Raw genomic sequence first — 19,564 nt, forward strand, 5'->3', positions numbered from 1 at the left:
CTACGGTGCAGAATTTCTATGCAGGAAATCTGTCTGCAATATGCAAAGTGTCTGCATGGCCATAGAAAAATAAATATTAATACATCCAAAACATGTACTCACCTCTATACTGGGCTTACAGTCCCCAAGGTCACATTCACTGAGCACATGACTGCTTAGGATATGTTCACATCAGTTTTTATCCTTAAAATCAGCACAGCCAAAAGTAAAACTGATGCAAAGATGCTGATTGGAGGAAATGGTGACCAGGGTGCTAACGCGGAACCAGGGGACATGGAGAGAGGCAAGAGCCATAGACTCAATTCACACTACTGTTTACACATCCTTTTCATGCCTATGGTGAAAAAAGTAAAGAATCGAGGTTCAACGCAACAGATAAAAATCCCCTTGACATTAATGTAAATTTCATGTCATCCATTAGGCTCAGTCACAGAAAAAATGATGGAGTCTGAAGTACTTTTCTCCGCTTGTACAACAGAATGACCATTATCGTTATGACGGTTTTTTTACATTGAAGTCAATGGAAATCTACCATCAATATCCATCATGATAAACCAGGGGCACTTACTCATAGATCCAGGCACCGTGACTGTGATAATCTTCTTATATTTGTTATCCATGGCCTCCCTCCTTCTAAAATCAACATTTAAAATAATACCAATAAGCCAGAAGGGCTAGACACCCTCCGTGCTGCAGCTTTACAGGCTGTTACACTGTCTCCCCTTCTGCTCCCTCAGCACTTCTCCCCTCACCCTGCAGCAGAGGAAATTTCAGCACACGGTGGGGATCGACCAATCGGATTTCAGGTGGGAAGTTCAAATTACTGAACACTGTTCTGCACGTTTCAATCTAGTGTGAGCCAGCGTGCAGAACAGTGTATATAACCCCCTGTGTTGCTGAACCCCACTGTAATTGCTGGCTGGCACCTTTCTGGGCATCACTAGTGTGATTCCCTGTTACTGCTGCCGCTACAGTAACATCTTGCTTCTGTGTAATCCCCAATTTCCCCATCCCTGTTTGCGTCCTGTGACGCTAAGCCTGTGTGCAAATTTTTTTTTGTCAGTTTTTTTTTTTAAATTTTCCCCCTGCATCCTGTACCGGTGGGCACCATAAGTGACTTGCATCACTTATCAGCTTCGGCATTTTTAGTTTTTTGCTCAGTTTTGTGTGTCCTGTGACCGCCAAGGCAGATGGGAGGCACACATCACTGACATTAGGGCTGCAGCGCTGCACCTCGGGGGCGCCGCAGGGCGGGTATATAAGGTTTTTTTTTTTTTTTTTAACTGCTGGGCTGGCTGTATTGACTTGTGTATAAGCAGAGTTGAAGATTTTTTTACTGTGTGAGAGCTTGTTTTCTGTGTAACAAATTGCACTTCATAGTGATGGTATTGAATATTCCATGCCATGTACTGGGAAGCAGGAAAAAAATTCCAAATGCAGTGAAAATGGTGAAAAGCATTTGCGCCATTTTCTTGTGGGCTTGGATTTTGCAGCTTTCACTGTGCGCCCCAAATGACATGTCTACTTTATTCTTTAGGTCAGTAAGATCTTGGGGATAACAAATTTGTATAGGTTTTATAATGTTTTCATACATTTATAAAAATTTAAACCTGTACAAAATTTTTGGGGGGGAGTTTGCCTTCTGGCACCGATTACTTTTTCATACTCAAAATGGCAAAAAAGTGCCATTAAGCTATTTTCAGTTACAGGGTTAAACAAAGTGAAAAAGCGTTATTATATTTTGATAGATCGGGCATTTTCAGACACAGCGATATCTAATGTGTTTACTGTTCATTTATATTCATAACAGTTCTGGGGAAGGGGGGGTGATTTGAATTTTTAGTTTTTTTATTTTTACTTCCACTATTTTTCAGACCCCTTGGGTACTTTAACCCTAGGTCGTCTAATTGATCCTACCATATACTGCCATACTACAACAAATTGCACATTGCAATAAATGGGTTAAAATGAGACAGGTTTGGGTCCTCTGAATACCTTACGCTGTAATGGCGACCGATCGCCACTCCCCTGCATCCGTCAGTTTTTAACAAAATATTCCTCTCCTATCCCTTTGTTAGGCTACATTCACACGATGTGTGCCTGCCGTAGTAGCACAGCGGGCACACGTCCGTACTGAGAAGAGGAGGGGGGATGAGCACCGCTCACCCCTGCTTCTCTCCATAGCGATGTATGGAGCCGTATTCCGGAGAAAGATAGGGCGTGCTATGGGACGGTGCCGCACCATACTGCTCCATGCGCCCATTGCAATCCAAGGGGGAACGTATATACGTCTGCCGTATATATGCCCTGCATACGGCCGTGTAAATATACCCTTAGAGCGATTATTGGGTCTCTACAGACTGATCCACCCTATTACTCATCAGTGGACCAATTTAAAATCCACAATTGGCCCAAGTTGGCAGATGTCATGGATTAGGATAGAGACCAGGCCTGCATGAGTGCAAGTCAACATAGAAATCGTCTCTTTAGTCATGTAAACAATACTTCTTAATTAGGTAACTGCATGGGGTGCAGCACTCCACCAATCAAAGCCAGATTAGCTGGACTGTGATCACTCATGCAGTTCAAGACAGGTTTAGATAAACTTATGCCCCCTTATGAATGAACCCAATAATGTGTAGAACCAAGAGTCTTTTTTAACCCCTTAACGCTGAAGCCACTTTTCACCTTCCTGACACGGCCCATTTTTTCAAATCTGCCCTGTGTCACTATAAGTGGTTATAACTTCGGAACGGTTTAACATATCCAAGTGATTTTAAAATTGTTTTCTCGTGACACATCGTACTTCAGGTTATTTGAATAATTTTGGTGGTATGTTTTGCATTTATTTATGAGAAAATCAGATATTTGGTGAAAATTTGGAAAAATTTTTGATTTTTGAACTTCAAAATGTTCTACTTTTTCCATACATAGTCATAACCGCAAAAAAATGTAATAACTAACATTCACTAAATGTCTAATTTATGTGGACATGGTTTCTTATGCATACTCCTATTTTTGTAGGATGTTATGGGCCTTTGAACGTTAGGTGCGATTTTTCACATTTTCATAAAAAACGCAAAATCCTGCTATTGAGGGACCTGCTCAGGTTTCAAATCACTTTGAGAGACCTAAATAAAAGTAAACCCCATAAATTACCCCATTATAGAAACTACGCCCCTCAACATACGTGAAACAACTTTTATGAAGTTTGTTAACCCTTTAATTGTTTTACAGGGGTTAAAACAAAATCGGATGCAATTTTGAAAGTAAAATTTTTTTGGCTAAATTAATATGTTTTTCAAAAAATGTACAAATTCTCAGTGGATAAAATACCAAAACGCTCCACAAAATTTGATACCCAATCTCTTCCGTATATAATAATACCCCATATGTGGTGGTAACCTGCTGTATGGGCACACGCCAGGGCATCGAAGGGAGCTGCGCCATTCAGAACAGATTATGCATTGTCAATTTTTATTGGCTATACAATCTTTATTTTTTTGACAATTTGGACATATAAGGGCTTATTTTCTGCGACATGAGATGCACTTTACAAATACTTCATTTTAGTGGGTCATTAGCTTATTGATGAGATTTTATTAACTCTTGAATGTATGGGTGAAAAGAAAATTGTCAATTTTGGTTTACTTTCTTTTCGTATTTTTTGGGGGTTGTACACCGTACACTAAAAATATTATATTATCTTCATTCTATAGGTCACTACGATTACGGTGATACCTCATTTATATAGTTTTTCATTTATTTTTACAATTTTACTGGATAAAAACTAATATAGAGGAAATCTCATTTGTTTTTGCATCGCCATCTTTTCGGAGACGTAACTTTAATATTTTTTGGTTGACAGAGCTAGTTTAGGGCTTATTTTTTACGTGTTGAGTTGTTCTTTTCAGTGGTACCATTTTTGCGCACATAACTTTTTTTGATCACTTTTTAGAACATTTTTGTGTAGAGATTTTATGAAAAATGTACATTTTTGGCGTGTTTTTCGGGTTTTGTTTTTACGGCGTTCACCGAGCGGGTCCAATAATGTTTCTGAGTTATTGTACGGATTGTTACGGACGCGGCGATACCAAATATGTGGGGTTTTTGGCGATTTTGTGTTTTTTTCACTTTATTGCATGTGTATAGGGAATATTTGTGTTTAGGGGACTCTAACTTTATTTAATTAATTATGTTTATTAAAAAATTATTTTATGTAGTGTTTTTAACATTTTTATTAACTTTTACAGGTTAGCTTGAACAAGTGATCCACTGATCACTTGTTCAAGCTCTTCTTCACATTACACAGTGTAATACAGATGTATTACACTGTGCAATGTAACACACTGAGCATGCTGCGCATGCTCAGTGTGTTACAGCCGGGTCCTGTCAGAAGGCAGGACCCGGCTACAGGAAGGAGGATCGCGCAGCCCCGGGCACCGGCAGTCCCGGGGCTGCGATCGGAGCAGCGGACACCCCCCCCCCCCCGGTAAGCGCCGCGGGGGGGGGGGGGGGGGGGGGGGGCCGATTCTTCTGCAGTGCCCCTTGCACGCCGCGGTCAGCGCGACCGCGGCGTGTCAGGGGTTAACACCCGCGATCGGAGAAATCTCCGATCGCGGGTGTTAGAGGCAGGTGTCGGCTATAATATATAGCTGACACCTGCAGCTTCTGGTGCCGGCTCCGTTCAGGAGCCGGTGCCAGAAGCATGACGTAATAGTACTGCATTTTGCGGGAACGCACCTCCCGCGATGCAGTACTATTACGTCAAATGTCGGGAAGGGGTTAAAGGAAACCTACCATTTGATTTCATGCATTATGAAGCAAACATACCTTGAGAACGCTGTATCTACACTGATGCAGGATCATATCTAGGTCAATCCCTGAACCGAGTGGTTTTGCTGATAAAGTAATTACAAAATTATGATAATTAGGCCTTTTTGCTTCTGTGGCAGGTTCAGCTTCTCCTAGCACATTAGTTATTCACTGCTGCACAGGATGATGTAATCCCTGGGTTGTGTCTGAAGCCAGAATAATCAATTGCGGCTCCATCCCCCCAGCTGCTGTGTATAAGCTATCCAGCTCAGGTTGATTAGTCCTGTCTTGACTAAGCTTCATGTGTAATTACAAGCGCCGTGTGTAATGTGTTTATGTAGGCAGCCAGCCTGATCCAGCTTTCCCGAAGTCCTGAATGTTATAATTGTTTTATCAGCAAAACCACTCAGCTCAGGGATTAACCAAGATATGATCCTGCATCAAATCAAATGGGAGGTTTCATTTAAGCCACTGGACATCAATCATTACTATATATTTTACGTCTCTGAGATTTAAATGGAGTCTACTAGTAGTTTTTGGCATACACAGCTGAAGGCAGATTTTAGTATTGTTCCTGGAAATCTGTTTAACTTATGTGTTTTCCGTAGAAGCAGGACTGTTAAAAATGCATTTATATTCCAGGATTGTTGCTGGATTCTGAGAGGGCTCTTAACTGAACACAGCACAGCCCTCTGTTTGAATGCTACAGCAGTTACACAGGAGGTGGGGAGGGGGGCTGTGCTGTGAAGAGATCTCACACACCAGTGCACTAAAGAGCTCCAGGTACAGCTACAATCCTGTAATATAAATACATTTTTCACAGTCCTGCTGTTACACACACAAAATATATTATTACACGGAACACCAGGGCTGCTACCTAACATTCTCTGCAGTTTTAATAGTCAAAATTGATGACAGATACCCTTTAAAATGACTTGAATTAGAAACATGGTACATCTTTTCTACCAAAATCCCATGCTGTGAAATGTCAGAGTTTCTTTTTGAAATGAGTGACAAAAAGGGAGAACAGCAAGTTAAATAGTTCATTAAGATATTTTTTTAGTTTTAAACTCTTAAGCCCCAAAATGGTAGTCTAAAATTGGAAATGGAAAATGGAGCTGTAAACCTTTTTTTAGGGGAGACATCGGTATAGATAGTGAAACAGAAAATTAAATATTCACCTTTTATTAAAACAAAGTCTCTTCTGTTTCTGTTCAGCAAGTTTCCAACATATCAGCCAACATTAAACCTAGCGGGTATATCTGTACAATATCCTCATATGCGGCACCCATAATGAACTCCCCTCACTTGGTAGCTATTAGCATATTGCTGAGAATAGGGTCTTCAAATTATGGGATTAACTGAAGATGGTATAAGACCCATGTTGCACAGTTCAGGAGTACAAGGGACGACCCTTCTCATTATCAGTAGTTTTGTTCACTCAATGTCTGGATAGGGGATACCACAATATAACCAAAATAGCTGTAGAGTTAAAGAAACTGTCTGCACACAATGAGCAGCATCAGTAGCAGGGAAATACGCCAGGGCAGCTTTACGCTGCACTTCCCCTACCATAACTCCTGAGACACGACACTCCAGATAGATGTCATATGGGGGTCTGCACCATCTGGCCCCCAATCAATAAAATGGTTAGATTTTCAGCATACAACTTTATCACCAATTTACAAAAATTGATGGATAAAATGTATGATCACTAGGGACCCTATGCATCAGTTGAACATACTTTATACCAGTGGTGGCGAACCTATGGCACCTGCGCCATTACCCCAGCGCACAGTTCACCAAAGAGCACTCAAGGCATCTTGCAGTCCCAGGCAACCCAAGACCCTGGAAAGAAGCTACAATGATAATCCGAACTTCTTCTTTCAACTGTATTGGTGTCCTCAGGTGTCTATATGATTTAAACCTGTGACAGAGCACGGAGTAATACGTTACTGCCTCAATTGCCATGTTGGCACTTTGCAAAAAAATATGTGGGTTTTGGTTGTAGTTTGGGCACTCTGTGTCTAGGTTTGCCATCACTGATCTATACTATTAGAGGTCAAACTCCTCTTCATTGTCGTATTGCATTTAAAAGGGGTTGGCCACCATTTTATATAAATTGTCCATGTGCTGTTAACTGCTTTAATAACATTCCCTGAACGCTCACCAATTGATTTATCACATTATCCCAGACGCTTCCTTTATTGCTGTGTGCAGACTCTCTGTGAACTCTGTAGGACATCTGCTTACACGTGTGAACAGGTACAAGTATATGCAGAGACCAGTCTAATGCTACAGATTTATTGAAAAGTGGCCAACTCCTTTAAGGAGGAACAATTTAAGTTGTTTTACAGCTTTCGTTTCAGTGATTGAAGACAGTCCCACCCGTAATAGGTAAAAAAAAAAAAAATGTGTTCTGTAGATATTTAGACCGAGTCAGGTAGAGGTTAAAGGAAACCTACCATTTCAAATGGTAGGTTTAAGCTGTAAACACCGAGCACCAGCTCAGGGTGAGCTGGTGCCGGTGCTTAGTTTCGTTAGTGTTAAAACCGCGGTATCGCGGTTTTAACACTTTAAACTTTATAGCAGAAGCCGCTTTATGCTATAAAGTTTAAAAAGTAACGAAACTAAGCACCGGCACCAGCTCACCCTGAGCTGGTGCTCGGTGTTTACAGCTTAAACCTACCATTTGAAATGGTAGGTTTCCTTTAACGCCTCACTATGCGTCAGATGCATTATGAGGCGCCATTACCCCCCAAAATAATTGCTATGCGTAAAAGTACACTTGGCAATTATCCCCTGTAGCGCGCAGGCTGAGCGGTCCAGTGTGCGCTGCAAACGAGGGACATATCAGTAGCGCGATCGCAACGTCCGCCGGATTGCTCAGCAGGACACGTGATACAGTGATCGGTGTAAGCCCTGTAGAGAGCCGGAGTGAGAGCGCCGGCCCCGTGGGAGACATGCGGGCTGCAGTGCTGCTGCTTATCGTGCTCCAGCTCTACCGGCCCGTTCTGTAGGCCAATGTTTGTGATCCTGAGAGGAGTGCAGGGTGAGTGTGGGGCAGATTTACTTACCTGGCCCAGTCGCGATCCAGCAGCGCGTTCTCTGCGCTCGATTCGGGTCAGGCCGGGATTCACTAAGGCAGTTCCTCCGCCGTCCACCAGGTGGCACTGCTGCGCTGAAGAGCATCGGAACGCACTGGAATACACCGAGCCGGGATGAGTGAAGGTAAGTGCAATATTCGCGACACTTTTTTTTTTTTTTTTTTAATGCGGCGGTTTTCCCGATGACCTGACCCTCTAGAGGACAAGTGAGGGAAAGCAGAGTAAAGCTCTTGGCCATGGCAAACCTGAAATGAGCAGGACACAGGAATTACATGTCCATTAAACAGAAATCACAAGTGGTCAGAGCAGCTGAATTTAGCCATTACCCCCTACTCGATGGATAGGAAATAACCAATTTCTGGAATACCTCCATAGTTGGAACAAAGCCGTTCACCTAGACATCACTTTGGACCCATATAGGAAAGATTGTAGCGTTGTGTACATTACAAATCCACATAACTAGTTAAATACATTATCATGGCCCCAAAAATTTGGGGTATATTAAACCAATGCAGAGAAAAGGAAGTTTGGTTGTACCAACCAAAAAACAAGTTCCATCCAAGTTTAAGTAGAACCATTATTTACAGTATCAATATGGTAAATGAACAGTACTGGAAGTTTAAGGAGACCTGTCACCAGATGATACCCCATTAAACTACTAGCCCCCTCAGGTAAGGTATGACATAACCTTTCTAAATTTCACCCATACAAAAAAATCTCCTACAAAGCCATGAAATAATGAGTGCCACCTATCTTGGGCTATACAGGACCTGAAACTTATGGTATAATATTTAAGATCTCTTCTTTCAGATCACATCAGGATTGTGGTTCTGTGAGCTACAGACAGTTAAAGGAAATCAGGATGAAGGATTGTAAACCAAGCACACTTACATGTTGGTGTGTGCCCCCTCTGGTAGGATCCACTCTTTTAGCTTCTTGTGCCCTTGTTTTACAAAAAAGGCTTTAAAATTATGCAAATAAGCCTGAGGCGCTCCGGGCTCTATTGACTAAGAGGCGCAGAAGAGGCACACACTGGCATGTAAGTGTGCTTAGTTTACAATCCTTTATCCAGATGGTAGATGTCCTTTAAAGAAAAATCTAATTCCTGCATTTTGTAATTACCTATATCTAAAGTTATTTTGCAGCTATTTGTGAGCTACATATGACTCTACTCTGCTTATTTTCTCATAAGCAGACTCATTTTTTTAAAGGACATTTCATACTCTAGCTGAGGTTTTCTTAGTAACCATGTAATACACAGATATCTTTTAAGTCATTGTGTTTATTCATCTAGGCCCTTTAACAGCTTAAAAAAACTTTCACGGTGTCAATTGCAGTTTATAGGAAATAAAAGAGGTAACGAGAAACAAAACAAAAAAAAAAAAGGGGAATCTGTGTCACAGTGGCCTTTTTAGCCCCAAATAATAAACTTAAAAAAGTAGAGATCCATATAAATTCAATAGGGCATAACAATAGTAACACCTGTCCACTGCCTGCTTACATTTCCGCATGGGGTGCGAGACTCTCTGCCAAATCTGAGGGCCAACGAAAACAAAGGCGCTGACTAGAGAACAGTAAGAAGTTGTATGTAGGATCCAGCAGTTTATGATGCAAGGAAACAAAAAAAAAAAAAAAAAAAAAAAAGTACATGGTTAACTTTGTTTTTACACAGCCAGCTGCATTCATATGGCACCTGAGTGATGCCAATTACCCCTACGATTGCCATAAAGCTCTGTATGCACCAGGAGGGGCATGGAGAGCCCTTTAGCGGCAGAAGAGAAGACAAAGATCACATAACCTGTATTATATAACTGCCTTAAAACATGGATACTTGCCATTTCTGATGAACCGTCACATAGCCAAAACAGAAAAATGAATAAAGGGATGAACAAACAAGTCAAAAAGATGTCCAACACATATTGGCGGAGCAGCAATGGACCATTCTCATGTCAGTACCACTTGTCTCACATGTCCCCATCTAAATTTCAAGGCTCTGTGGGTATACAATAACTGCAGCCGCTACAATCAGCTGCACTGAATCTGTCACCCTAACGGGAAGCAGATCGGAAGCGTGGAGGTCTCATGGCAAAGTCAGTAAGGGACTCCTCGTCCGCGCCCCCCTCTCGGAGGTGCTCGGGATGGTGCTCTGAAAGCCTTGCTGTAAGCCTGAGAAGGGGCTGCCCAAGCCTGGTTTGTTCCTGCTGCAGTCCCTGACCCCAAATCACTGTAATTGGAGATTTTGGCTTCTTGGTAAAGGTGAGAACTGTTACTACTCGCCTCTGTTTGTCCAGTTGTTGGCATTCCTAGAGGGACCCGTGCAAACCTGAGGTCCTGATCCCCTGGGAATTGCAGGGATCCTGTTCCCTGGTAACTGCTTGTCTCCCCCAGTTGTGTTGGGAATGTCCTTTTTGGAGAAGATTCCCCCTGCAGCTGCCCCGAGTCTCTGTCATCAGTCCCTACATTATATACAACCTCGGGGCCTTCAGTGCTGCAAGTCCTGGAGGAAAGTTTTCGTGAAAAGTCTGAAGATAGTCTGAGAGGATCTTTAACCCCTTTCGCAGGGTCTGTGTCCACATCAGAGTGGGCGAGATGTTGCAGCAGGGCAGTTGTTACCACTGGATTTGCATCTGTAGCATCTCCCTCTGGAACAGGAGGCGGAGGAGGGGGACCGGGTGGCTCTGGTGGTCTCTTTTCTGGTGGCAGGATACGTGGGTGAGAAGCTGGGGAAAGGTTACTTCCTTTGACACCATCTTTAAAAATGCATACAGATAATAAGAAAAAAAATAAAACACATTTACATATAGAGCCACACACTGCTTGTGGATGCAAGAGAGAAAAATGACATTAAAGAACATAACGCAAATGCGTACAACACAACTACGGTACATTCACAGAATATTTCTATAGGGAGACCAAGATATAGGATACTTACCGGTTATGACCCTAAAAACCTAAGCTCGACTCATCTCAGACAACGATATAGATATATATATATTTTTTTATAGGTAAACATGTGAGATTTCATATAAGAGGGAATTCTAGAACAGACATTTCATACCCTACCTCGAAGGGGCTAGACGTTTAATAGAGTAAAATATGATGGAGTCCCTTCAACACTCCCAGGTACTCCCAGTCCCATAAAAAATTAAAACTGTAATTATAAAAAATGTATTAAAATTTAAAAATGGGCTAGGGGCAACTATAATCTCTATTATTTTCACACCATCCTTAGCCAATAGAAAAAAATCCTGGACCAGCGGCCTCCTGTACTGCCAATAGCAGAGAGCCCAATCATTTCAGCCCTCCAGGTACCAATGAGATCTGATGCTTCTGTAATAAATGTATAGTAAGTACATGATGCGGGGGGTGTACTATCATATGAACTGCGATACAAGACTTCTGGTCTGAAAGGGGTTGTCTAACTCTCACACAATTGTAAATCTTGTATACACTGCTCAACTGTGGGTTGCTGTATACGGGCAGCTCATGTTTACCCTTACATTAAGGGGATTTTGTTGGCTTTTTGTATCTTAGTGCTTGAGATCTGGAGTTTTTATTGGTATGGATATTTGGGTAAATACATTTTCATTATTTTGGAAGGGAAGTTTAAGACATACAAAGGGAAAAAATTTGTAATTAAAACTGAATTTAACTTGTATGTGCCGATAGTAGATTTGTGTGTTGGGATCACAGATAGACCTAGATTATTGGGGTTGTGTCCTCACACTGCTGTGCTGCAACTGGCTTACTGCATAGAACGGTTTCACAAAACACTGCCCCTATACAGTATTAAACAAGTAGCATGCTAAGGTTAACTCAGAGGGGAGGGGCTGTAAAGCAGCTCAATGCAAAGACCCCACAACACAGTACAGTGAAGATGTCCTGGCATGCTGCCTAAAAGAGTCTGCAGTTTTGCATGATTAAAAGTGATGAACTTTAAAAGGGAACCTGTCACCACATTTTTCACAAATACAGGTAGAGATAGGTTCCCATAGAGCCCTGGTAACTAACTCACACCTTTCCTTTAGCTAAAAATGATTCCCCTTAGATTCCCATATTTCCAACTTTAGTTTTACCTGGTATCTAAGCATGGCTACAGCGAGTCAAGGTAGGCGCGGCCTCCTTGGGCCGAATCCAGCAGCTTCTCTCCATCCTATATCTGTACCCAGCTGTAATGGCACGTGACCAGTGTGACATCATCAAAAGTCCCACAGCTTTTGTAGCATTAGAAAACTGTACATCAAACATATCTCATGAAACAACAGCATTGTATCACATGAAATCATAGCAGCCTGCATGGAGAAGAGTAGAAGTCCATGCAGGCTGCTGTGATTGTTTTATGTGGTCAGACATGGGGTACAGTTTGCCAATTTAAGTAGCTTAAGGAACTGTGATGATGTCACCCTGGTCACATGACATCAGGACACGCCCCCTCGACTCGCTCCAAAGATCCCTAGATACCAGGCTAGATTATAACTCTGATTTTATGGGGATCTGAGGGAAACTATTTTTAGCTAATAGCAGGGTGTCATAGTTGATAGAGCTCTTTAGGAACCTGCCACTACCTGTATTTGTGAAAAACATGGTGACGGGTTTACTTTAAGATCCTACAATTAAACCTTCTCTAGCCCTTACACTCATATGATCACTGTATAGCAGTGCACTATGCACCAGAGGGATAAATGTGTATGTCTAGCAGCTTACAAGCCACAGTCACTACTCACTGAGGCATGAAAGGGGCCTTTGCAGCAAAGTATCACAAGAATGTTACACCCTGGTTGGCCCTTTTTATCAGGACCCACATGTACATGGAATAAGGAACACTTTTTGATTTAATGGCCGCAATGAACATTATACTGCTGCAAACCGAAAAAGCTGGTGTTCCTCTACAAAGCAAATTCTGGCTGCCTCCAGCACAGAAAATGGAAGAAAAAGAAGAACAGCTCCATTTTCAGCTCCATCATTGAGCAATATTCCTGCAGATAAGATCCCCCTTCACTTAAATGTCATTCTACAAGAACAGAACTGTCTTTCCAGCACTTGAGGCAGCCACAATTGGCAGAGTAGAGGAATCCACCAGATCTGATATGGATGACCTATCCTATGGATTATTCATTAATATAAACAAGCTGGAATCCTTAGTTAATAGCTGCAGTACGAGATACATGGCTAGCTCAACTTTAGGTGGCAACGTTAGAAATTCGCTGGATTTTTCAAGAAGATAGAGCTGTGGTGATCAGCGGATCGCATGGCCCACTTAAGGTGTATACACTGTCCGTGCTTACAGTGCCTCTAGAAAAAGTGAGAGACCGCAACAGTAAAGGAAGGGGGTAAATTTATGTTACTTGTGTGAGTAAAGGGTAAACAAAAAAAATTAGAAGGAAAGATGGATGAAATGGTGAAATACAGGTTACGCTACAGTTAGGATTTTTTTACTCCGTTATACACATGCCATCTACAGTTACACGTTCAAGGTGCAATAAATAGTGCAAATAAAAAGATTAAAGAGAATTGTTTCAATTTTACAGTTTATTATAAACCAAAATACATGAGTGTGAGGTCTCTGGATTCTCCACTCAATACGCTATAAAGCCAGCCTCTCTGTTGCATAGAAAACTAGAGTGCAAAGACAGATGTGTTTACACCAGGTCTTCGCAGCCTCCTCATTTATTAAAAAAAGGGCCCTGATGTGCCTACTAGTTATAAATGCAGTGTGGATAAGATGGGCGAGTCAGGGTGAGCAGAATTTACCTGCATCATCCTCCTCCAACACCGCGCTTTCCTCTTCTTCCTCTGGTCTTAACCGTATAGTTGGATTTACACCACTCTGTTCCCCGTTGCTTTCCCCAGGAGCTTCTGCCGCCTCCTGAGGTTTGATGAGCTGGCTCAAAAGCACAGCAAGAACATTCTGCACCTCTCCCTGAGTTGCCAGCCCTTCAGTTTCAGCTTGTTCTTGAGCTGGATTTTCCTTTTGGGGTTCTGCTGCCTGAGCTGACGGAGCAGTGGTAGTCAATGCATTTATTGACTGGTTGAGAACCTCCAGCTGATGCTGCATGTCTGGATTGGCCTGAACATTTAGGAGCTGGGATATCTGGGCAACACTGAGGTCTGTTTGACTTTGGAGAAGATTCAGCAGAATTGCCAGTTCACTAGGGTTTAGGTGCTGTGTGATATCCGCTAGAACAGCTAGAACAACAAGAAATAAAAACAACCTTTAGGCTCTGTTTAGCGGTCATAGCTACTTTAATTGTTTATTATTTCCAAATGCTTAAATACAATATAGCATTGCATAAAAAAAAACTTTTACACAGCTGAGGTTTACCTGGAATAATACCAGCACACTTACCTGGGTCCGCTGTACCAGTCTCAGCCTTTGCTGGTTCAGGAGGTGCGGGGCTATTATTTTTGATGGGATCTGCTACAGGAACAGACACGTTTTCTTTTCGTGGAGCCTTAATGGCAGGAGGTTCCTCTACAACTATTCCACTTTGCCGTTGTCTTCTCCGCTTTTTACTCCAGAGCTCATGACAGTCCTGCCAATGAGGAAGGCTGTAAGAAAGAAAAATAAGAAAAAATGAATATAGATTACAATTTCAAACATAAAGAACTATCCTCCAATGCAGCAAGAGCAACTTCTTTTTACTTTGTAGTAGTTTTAGACAAAAGGATGCATAATGGGACTCATATACTAAGGGTTGTGTGTGCACTTAAGTCGGAATGTGCATTATGTTTGGAGTTAAAACGGCTTGCACAGACATTTAATAAGTGTGTGCGCGCTGGGATTGTGCGCACACAACCTTTTTTTTGTCAAGCAGCTGCGCTGGCTTCCTTGCGACACAATTAAGTTGCGTGCCATCGGACGATCTGACTGATTCGGACTTAACTTATATTATAACGACATATTGTGTCGCAAGCCCAAGCACTTACATGCACCACTAAAAAGATGGTGAACTCTGTCGGAAGTGAGCAGGGAAGCGACACATTCATGATATTGGGAGCAGGATCTTAGTGAATCGAGGCCCAGTGCATTATACATGGACAATGCACTGTGAACTCCAGCAGCCAGGTAAGTAAAAGTGTCAGGGCAGGCACTGGCTACATGCTGGGGGGACATAGGCTTTTGGCTATATACTGTGGGGCATGTGACCAATGTATTTCCCACCCTTGGCATATACTCGAGTCAATATGTTTTCCCAGTTTTTTTGTGTTAAAATGGTTTGCCTCAGCTTATACTTGAGTATATATGGTATGTTAGAATGCACTTACTCAGGTGGTGGCATTCTGTGAACATCTACATCCTTTAGAAAGTCGCTGAGAAGAGCCTGCTCTGCAGTGCAACGCTTATTGGGGTCCAATGTCAACATGTGGTCCAGCAGATCTAGGGCAGCAGTGGGGATGCTGGCAAAATAAAAACATTAAAAATATTATATACAGTGTTGCAAGTTACAGAATTGTTAGTTTATCAGAAAGCTTAAGCATGCGGGGATTATACTCACAAGGAAAACTCCTCTCGTAACCGCCGTCTATACTGTTTCTTGGGCTTCATGGTGTTAAAATATGGCAATTTGATGACATCTGGCCAAACTGCTGGACAAGGACTTCCACAGAGCCGACTGCAAGAAGAGAAAACAATTAATTCTGCAAGAAAAATTGGATCCTGATTTATTTTAAAAGAAATCTAAAATAAATTATCATCAAGATTCTAGTATTACAGATAGAGCTATAAAGATTCCCTTTTACACCACTATGTATATATTGAGGCGTAACATGAGTTCCCAGCCACATCCACCTAGTGGAGCTTAAGAGAAAGTACAGATGGTGGATATGTATATTATAAAATAGAACTTTTGTTCATAATATCAAGTAGATAAAATAGATAGAAAAGAGAATGTTTAAGAGTTACAAATGGTCAGAAGACCCACCGACAACTGTGCGCTGCTAAAGTTCAATAAGAGGGGTATGAGGGGTACCCTCTGACTACACAGCCCGATTGTTGAGTAACATATCAATCACCTCTACAACATGGTAGATGCTTATTCATCCCCCTCTTACTGAACTTTAGCAGCGCACAGTTGTCGTTGTGCCTTGTGGGTCTTTTGACCGTAATTGTTAAACATTCTCTTTTCCATTTTATCTACTTTATATTATGATTAAAAGTTATATTTTACAATATAAATATCCGCCATTTGTACTTTCTCTAATTCTGCAGGGTTGCCACCCATCAAAAATAAAAAAAAAAGTAAAAAGTTGCTTTAAAGCTGACATGTAGGACAGACCCACAAGGCCACATTCATGGTGGAACTAAAGATGGGGGTCACAATCCTCACTTGCATCTGGGTTCTTACACCAAGATTGTAACAAACTTAGTGAAGGTGAACGGAAGGCTAACCGCTCCCCAGAGACATAAATGGACCATCTGTTACACATACGTATATGAAAGTCGCAGCTGCTACACTATTTTTTCTGCCATTAATAAAAATCTGCCAAACACAGGTGTGAACTTAGCCCAAGTCAGTTTTAGACTTCATAGAGCCATCTCTGCCATTTGCATAAAAGTCTGTCTAGTCTACGCCCACACACATAAAACAGATTATTCTCCTACACTGGAACAAATCCAACATTAACAGAGCAGCAAAGCACACATTCACAAGAAAAATTAGTCATTTTGTTATGGACATCTGATAGCTGTATACAGTTTTATGCTTTTCTTTTGCACAGCAATTCAGATGGAAATCAAATCATGTCTTTCTTCCATAGTGCTCTAATAAGATATATTGTGTTGTTGCATATTTTTTTTCATTCATTAAAAGGAGATAAAATGGAAAAAATGTTTTACCTGATTAGTTCAAGTTGGGCCAACTCCTGATTCGCCTGAAATATTGGTTTCTTTGTGAAAAGTTCACCCAAGATACAGCTTGAAAGCAATAAACAGAGGAAAATATTTAGGACAAGATGTTAGATTAAGTTACAGGTGGATAATGTAACAGAACATCATTTGGGAAGCCATGTAAAAACACTTTTTAGTAACATCATCTTACCCACAGCTCCAGACATCAATGGCAGGTGTGTATCTCTCCTCTCCTAGTAGCAGCTCCGGAGGTCGGTACCAGAGGGTTATCACTTTATTTGTATATGGACGACTACAAAGAAAAGCAGATTCTTGGTATTCTTTACTTTTCCTTAGCACTTATATATATAGCACTTCCTATAGCACTTAACAATATTAATAACCCGGCTTAGAGCCTATGTAAATTCTTGCAATTCACTGGACCAAAACGATTGTCGGTGCACAATTTAATTACCGTATATACTCGTGTATAAGCTGAGTTTTTCAGCACACGAGTCATAAAAAATATTAAATAAAAAAAATAAACTTATATACTCACCCTCCGGTGGCCCCGACGTGCAGTGCTGCTCCCCCGATGTCCTCGCGTGTCCTCTTCTGGCTCCCGCGGCCGTCTTCTGTCTTCTCTAATCTTCGTGCTGGGTGCCGCCATGTTTCTCCCCCAGGCGGCGCCTAGTATGACGTCAGCAGCGGCGCGTCATACTAAGCGCCGTCCGGGAGAGAACAATGGCGGCGCCCAGCACGAAGTTAGAGAAGAAAGAAGACGGGCGCGGAAGCCAGAAGAGGAACCGCGCAGACATCGGGGGAGCAGCACTGCACGTCGGGGCCACCGGAGGGCGAGTATATAAGTGCTGCATACCACTGGGGGCAGTGCTGCATACCACTGGGGGCTTGCTGGCTACATACTGGGGGGGGTGACCAATGCATTTCCCACCCTCGGCTTATACTCGAGTCAATAGGTTTTCCCAGTTTTTGATGGTAAAATTATGGGTCTCGGCTTATACTCGGGTCGGCTTATACTCAAGTATAAAACGTTAGTCAAATCTCCTCTCCTCAGCTGTTGCATTGTGTTTCAAAACTGTACAACTTCATGGTCCTGTACATATAGACTTACCGTAATTATTAGTTAGTTGTTTTATTTAAAAACGCAGTGTGTGAATGCAGCCTCAAAGGGTTAAGTGTGCTCCAGCACCCGCAAGCTTATTTTTGTGCATTTTAACCCCTTAACGCCGAAGCCACTTTTCAGCTTCCTGACACAGCCCATTTTTTCAAATCTGCCCTGTGTCACTATAAGTGGTTATAACTTTGGAACGCTTTAACTTATCCAAGTGATTTTAAAATTGTTTTCTCGTGACATTTTGTACTTCATGTTAGTTGAAAAATTTTGGTGGTATGTTTTGCATTTATTTATGAGAAAATCAGATATTTGGTGAGAATTTGGATAAATTCTTGATTTTCGACCTTCAAAATGTTCTACTTTTTCCACACATAGTCATAACCGCAAAAATACTAATGTCTAATTTATGTCTCAATGGTTTTTTTATGCATACTCTTATTTTTGTAGGATGTTATGGGGCTTTGAACGTTAGGTGCAATTTTTCACATTTTCATAAAAACCGCAAAATCCTGCTATTGAGGGACCTGCTCAGGTTTGAAGTCACTTTGAGAGGCCTAAATAAAAGTAAAACCCCATAAATTACCCCATTATAGAAACTACACCCCTCAACGTATGTAAAACAACTTTTATGAAGTTTGTTAACCCTTTAATTGTTTTACAGGGGTTAAAAAAAAATTTTTGGGGCTAAATGAATGTGTTTTTCAAAAGATGTACAAATTTTAAGTGGCTAAAATACCAAAATGCTCCACAAAATTTGATGCCCAATCCCTCCCGTGTATAACAATCCCTTGTGGTGGTAACCTGCTGTATGGGCACACGCCAGGGCATGGAGGGAAGCTGCGCCATTCAGAGCAGATTATGCATTGTCACTTTTTATTGGCTATGCAATCTTTATTTTTTTGGCAATTTGGACATATAAGGGCTTATTTTTTGCGACATAAGATGCACTTTACAAATACTTCATTTTAGTGGGTCACTAGCTTATTGATGAGATTTTATTAACTCTTGAATGTATGGGTAAAAAGAAAATTGTCAATTTTGGTTTATTTTCTTTTGGTACACTAAAAATACTATATTATCTTTATTCTACAGATCACCTATGATGACGGTGATACCTCATTTATATAGCTTTTTATTTACCTTATATACTCGAGTATAAGCCTAGTTTTTCAGCACAAAATTTGTGCTCAAAAACCCTAACTCGGCTTATACTCGAGTCAACTAAAAACAAAGACAAAACTCATCTTTCTGACGTCACCCATAGGTCCTCTTCTGTCTGAGACAGTCTGAGAACCTATGGGGGACGTCGGAAAGATGAGTACAGTGTTATTTTTTTTCCTACTACAGGGGTTGGGCAGGCTGTATGCTACAGGGGCTGGCAGACTATATACTGGGAGGCTGTAACCAATGCATTTCCCACCCTCGGCTTATACTCGAGTCAATAGGTTTTCCCAGTTTTTTGTGTTGAAATTAGGGGTCTCGGCTTATACTCGGGTCAGCTTATACTCGAGTATATACGGTATTTTTAGAATTTTACTGGATAAAAACTAATATAGAGGAAATCTCATTTGTTTTTGCATCACCATCTTTTTTGGTTGACAGAGCTAGTTTAGGGCTTATTTTTTACGTGTTGAGTTGATCTTTGCATTGATACCATTTTGGCGCACACAACTATTTTTT

The 19,564-nt window shown here is 41.5% G+C and overlaps 1 protein-coding gene across 3 annotated transcripts in view; it reads right to left on the minus strand.

Moving 5' to 3' along the window:
• Positions 1–293: 293 nt before the first annotated feature.
• CDK12 (cyclin dependent kinase 12) overlaps positions 294–19,564 on the minus strand; it is a 36,494-nt gene continuing 17,223 nt past the window's right edge. Inside the window, exons 8-14 of one of the 3 annotated variants that reach the window (XM_072111517.1) lie at positions 16,961–17,062; positions 16,759–16,836; positions 15,419–15,535; positions 15,189–15,320; positions 14,269–14,471; positions 13,674–14,108; positions 294–334 (exon numbers count right to left, since the gene is read on the minus strand). In XM_072111517.1, the coding sequence (XP_071967618.1) occupies positions 309–334; positions 13,674–14,108; positions 14,269–14,471; positions 15,189–15,320; positions 15,419–15,535; positions 16,759–16,836; positions 16,961–17,062 (1,093 nt within the window). In that variant the 3' untranslated portion in view covers positions 294–308. Of the gene's footprint in view, positions 335–9,184; positions 10,673–13,673; positions 14,109–14,268; positions 14,472–15,188; positions 15,321–15,418; positions 15,536–16,758; positions 16,837–16,960; positions 17,063–19,564 lie in introns of those variants that run through there. The other 2 variants (XM_072111516.1, XM_072111515.1) reach the window with 2 other exon arrangements.

The sequence above is a fragment of the Engystomops pustulosus genome, chromosome 6 (genome assembly GCF_040894005.1).
Source record: "Engystomops pustulosus chromosome 6, aEngPut4.maternal, whole genome shotgun sequence".
Classification (NCBI taxonomy): Eukaryota; Metazoa; Chordata; class Amphibia; order Anura; family Leptodactylidae; genus Engystomops; species Engystomops pustulosus.